The 5,111-nt window shown below is 40.8% G+C and overlaps 1 protein-coding gene across 2 annotated transcripts in view; it reads left to right on the top strand.

Annotated features, from left to right (window-relative positions):
* triob (trio Rho guanine nucleotide exchange factor b) overlaps window positions 1-5,111 on the top strand; it is an 86,403-nt gene that overhangs the window by 64,669 nt on the left and 16,623 nt on the right. For both annotated transcript variants that reach the window (XM_008323918.3, XM_025061781.1), the window contains exon 37: window positions 1,592-1,844. In XM_008323918.3, the coding sequence (XP_008322140.1) occupies window positions 1,592-1,844 (253 nt within the window). The remainder of the gene's footprint in view (window positions 1-1,591; window positions 1,845-5,111) is intronic.

Below are 5,111 nucleotides of genomic sequence, written 5' to 3'. Positions count from 1 at the left end.
ATAAAGCGGGGAACACGTGCAAATGCAAATGTTGCCTTTCATCCTCACATTTTCAATGCCCCCCTCTATCTGTGTGTGAGGACCCTCATTCAGGAGCCAGCGACAGTGGTGTGTTTGTGTCACCGCGAGTGTGCTCCTGAGTTCCTGTGTGTGTCTGTGTGCCTTTGCTGGACGTGTGTGTCAGCAGCTCCAGCCTCCCACGCTCTCCTCACAGAGGATGCTCGTCTCTGTGCCAGACAGGACAGCGCACTTTAAAGTCATCACAGCGGCACGGCCGTCCTCCAATTTGCTTCATGCAGTTGAGACGGTCTAATTCTCCAGAGCCTTGTTCTAGGTGGCAGATAACAGTAGTCAGCTTAATTTCAGCAATAGTTGTTTATAGGGAAGAATGGATTAACTGCTGCAGACCGAGGAGAGACGCCCAACAGGGAATCATTTGAGATTCAATAGACTGGTTGTAATCAGCCACAGAGGAGCGCTGTTGGCTGCCGGGTGTTGACTGTGGATGGCCACGGCTTCTTGACTTGTTTTAATTAATCTGTATTTTGGGCTCACGGAGAGAACAATAAGAAGACGCTTTTTTATCTAGACAACTTTTCTTAGTGAAGATCGAGGTTGTTTTTTTTTTTTTTTTGCTCTTTTGGAACCTTTTCCTGTCTTACAATGAGGGAGTGGAGAATGATGGAGAGGCTGGAGGACAGGAGTTCAAATCCTATTTCCCAGCTCCTCAGCTCTCTCGCTTTACCACACTACCAGCGGGTATGTTTGAATAATTTAACCAGATACTAAATGTAACTGTTAATGAGGCTTTGATGATTGCATTGATTCACACATGTTGACAATTTTAGCCACTGACTGGTAAAAAAAAAAGTTTTCTAAGTACACGTACCATTGGTATCAATGTTCAGTTGTTTTTTTAAGTGTTTGTTAGAGATATTATTGCAGCCGTTCTGTGGTTTTCTGTTAAAGACCAGGTTTATGACAGTAATGGAAACAGCTGAGAACATGACTAATTCCACCTCAGAGAGTCGGAGTCATATTGTCAGAGAAATGTTTTTTTTTTCAGCTGTTCTGAGTCACCACTGTCAGAGCATCATCTGCTCATCCTACTGCATAATACTGCCAGACTACCAGTCCTACCAGTTGAAACAGGATGTTGTGTGGGTTCCTATAGAGTCAGGGTCAGACAATGACCAATGTGTGATGCTGATTTTTTTTCTACAATATTTTAATCAAAAAATATTTCACATAAAACACTTTTCTGAGCTTAAACTAACCGTCTGAACATTCCTCATAAGACGCGACATTGTGTTATTTCCTCATGAATGCAATACAGGGAGCAAACAAACACAAAAAGACAATTAATAATAACTTTTTAATCAAAAGAGTTCAGTTCAGTCCATCTTTTGTTCTGCTTCAGCTATCTGGGAATGTCTGTGTGTGATCAGAGTTATCAACAAGACGAGAAACATTCCAACATTCTCTTGAAATGATATGAACTTCATCTTTTTCTGTGAAGCCTTACGTACTGTAAGGTATGTATCATGAAGGAGTTTTCTCACCCTCCTCTTCTGTCCTCCTTCTATTGCAGCTGTCCGGTGGCTGTGAGTTGACTGTGGTAATCCACGACTTTGTGGCCAGTAATGGCAGCAGCAGTGGGGAGCTGACGGTGCGCAGAGGTCAGACCGTGGAGGTCCTGGAGCGACTCCACGATAAGCCCGACTGGTGCCTGGTGCGGACCACAGATCGCTCTCCAGCTCAGGAGGGCATCGTCCCCTGCTCCATGCTCTGCATCGCTCACTCCAGGTCCTCCATGGAGATGGAGGGTCTCTTCAACCACAAAGGTATGTTTCCTGTTTACTTCTTCTTCTTCAGCTGCAGTGCAACTAAAAGTCAGTTTGTCTGTTTGTTAAATGTACAGAAAGTTACCAGTGGGCTGTTCAGTCTTTTTATGTTACTGTATCATAGAAGCTGATGATGTGGATGTAAAGAGAGAAGAGAATGTGTTTGCAAACATAGCATTAGTGACCTGTGGAACCTTTCCTCATTAGTCATCTGCCCAGAAAAACACATGTGTATTTTTAGGTGTTGCTATGCGACTGTAACAAGTTCACTTGAAGCGCAGCGCTCTTTTAATTATCTCAAATTGAATTTAACCTTTAAATTCTGTGCGTGGTAACATCCACGAATCTGTCTCATCGTCACAGATCTTCATTCAGTCCGACACATGCGGTCTCACGTCCGTCTACTGCACGGTCTCTGCGTCTGTTTCATTCACACACTGCCTCACCAGAAGGAGTCACTCATGTGGTTCCAATAGTTTTTTATGACGCAGCTTTAGCTGTGTTTGCAAAAACAACGATTAATTATCTGATTGTTAAATTGGGCTGTGTGACCTCGCTGGCTTGTTTATTAAAACCACCAGTGAAACAGTCAGCATTAACTCCATACAGTGACTTCAAATCCAGAGCACAAGTTCCTGTTCATAAATGTTGGGTTGTTGTTGAACCAGTGTTTCTAAAACAAACATTTATCTCCCACTTTATTTGACTTTATGTAGTTTCAACTACATTTTTTAATTGAAACACTTAATTGTCCTTTTTTAAAATCCTCCTTTCTCTTGAGGTTGCAGACCATAATTCTAGAAATACAGCTTTAAAACAGTAATTATCAAGGACTGGGTCAGGACTGGGGTACAACAAGGAGCGGTGACATTCTTACCCTAGCGTGTTTTTAACCCTTTACTATGTGTCGTCTCCGTCCGCTCACAGAGGATACTGTCTTTTTTTTCTTTGTTGTTCCTTCATATGCCTCGGTCCTCTGTTGCTGTTTGTTTCTGTCTGTTGAAAGAAACAGATTAAAATCTGTCTTTCACTACCACAGTCAATGTGGTAAAAAAAATGAAAAGAAAAAAAATGTGTTGCTAAGGAGCAATTAATAGCATTTCTGGATTTTTGTTAGGCTTTTTGTGTTTAATGACTAACCATGAAGGCACTTTGTCCAGAGTTGTGGAAGTGTGTCAGTTCCGAGGATCAGAGTGTTGTCCTGCTGTGTGATAATTGAAGGTTTCCCTGGTGCTGATGTCTGTGCGTGAAAGAACAGAGTAGAGTCAAAGGAAGATAACGGCTTTTAAGGATCCAAAGATGTGCAATGTTTTATTTCTTTTTGGACTTACGTTGTGTTTATATTTTATTTTCATACCCCATTTTTTAACAGTTTCTAAAAGTGAATAAACTGCAACAACAGCAGTCCTCATTTCCTAAATAACTCCAAAAACTAATTGTGTGTAATTAAACCAAATGATGTTAAGCGTATAGTTTGTGCTCAGTGCTGGTTATAGCTGGTTCACTTGAACCAGCAGACGGTCCCTGTGTCATCCTTTACATCCCTTTAAATTAAACTGTTTTGTGCAGTTACAAAACTTAATTCCCAAAGTGCTGAGATTCTCATTTAATGACAGTTTAAATAGATAGAATCTACAGGGAGCAGAGTAAACACAGGCTGGTGTGTGTGTGTGTGTTTGCATCAGGGTGCGGGTTGTTACAGGAAGGAGTGTGTTTAAAGACAGACACACACACACACACACACACATACTTAAAGAGGCAGTTAGACAGAGTTTTCCTTGTGCTCCTGTGTTGCACAGCTGCTCCTGTTTGAGCAAATAACTCAAAATGAAATAAATAAAAATGTTTGCACTAAATCATTTATTTAATATGTTTTGCTCTTTGGTACTGAATTCCAAACTCTTTGATTTTCTTATCTTTTTAACTGAATATTTATAGTTTGCAGTTTTCTGTTGTATAACTCTGTCTTTATGTGTTCTAAGCTGCAGTCTAACGCCTTTAGTTCTCCTCCAGCCCACACAAACTGAGTAGGTGCCTCTACAGGAAAAAAAAAAGCGTATTACAGCATTTATGTTCTGCATGACTTAAGACGTCCCTTTGGAACGGCTGAGGCACAGCGGAGGCTTGCCCAATATCCTCACAGCGGCCCACTCACTGGGAGGGAGGAGAGAGGGAGGGGAAAGAGAGAGACAGAGAGAAAGAGAGAGAGGGAGGGAGGGGGGCGGGAGGGAGATACAAGGAGGAAACAGAGAGAGATGCATTTGACTTGATCCTGTCCTTCCATAAGGAAGAACTTTTCACACCTTTTTTAAACTGGAGTTTCAGCAACAGAAGTCAGTATTCAGTAATCTTGGTCTGGTGTCTCTAGCTGAGGAGAGGATGTGAAGGGATAGTCCAGAATTCCAGAGGAATTTAACCTGACTGACATGGCTCATGGAATTGGATCCTTAGTTTCTCTAACCCCATTTTGCACTATGGATTTAGCAGGGTTTTCTGTGAAAACTGCAAGTTCTGGCTGCTGGATCTGGGTAGGTCCATCGTCATGACAACAAGATCTACTTCTGTCCAAGCTAGATGAAGGGCTTGTTTTTGTAAATATTATTTAACAATTAGATTAATTGTTATTTTTCTATCTTGAAAGACTTAAATAACATTAAATTAAATGTATTATTTTATTACTAGTTGAGTTAAAACATGTCTGAAAAAAATACGAGGGTCGAGGTTGTGTACCTCTGATATTAAGGCATAAAATTATTTTATTTTATATTAATTACTTGATCATTTCTGTTTATTTAAACTCAGAAACTGTTTTAATGTGACAGTTTTAAATTATTATTATTGTATATTTTCCACTCAGTTTGCTTGTTTTGTGTCCTACGGCTGATCCTTCTTTCTGGGCTTAATGTACACCTGTCCTTCCCAGAGTGGATTATGTTGTGGATTATTTATGTCAGTAAAAGTAATTTAGTCAATGTATCTCTAGGTGATGAAATATTAAACCTGCTGTGATGAGATTATAGCTTTGAGATGATCTGTGCATCAAGTCTGGTTGTGGCTGCACAGATGGCAGAGGTTGTCACTGTGTGAAGCCACAGTGACAGTGGGAATGATTTAGTCACAAGGAAAAATAGGCAGACAAAGACCAGTCGCAGCAACACAAGTATCACTGAATGTTCTGACCAAGTGCTTCAACCAATAGAAATATCCCATTAGTTAAAGTCAGTGTGTGTGGTGGGTGGTCTCTTTAGTCTGCATCTCCCATCCCAT

This window comes from Cynoglossus semilaevis, chromosome 13, assembly GCF_000523025.1.
Source record: "Cynoglossus semilaevis isolate Cse_v1.0 chromosome 13, Cse_v1.0, whole genome shotgun sequence".
Lineage (NCBI taxonomy): Eukaryota > Metazoa > Chordata > Actinopteri > Pleuronectiformes > Cynoglossidae > Cynoglossus > Cynoglossus semilaevis.
This window is presented reverse-complemented; position numbering and strand designations above follow the sequence as displayed.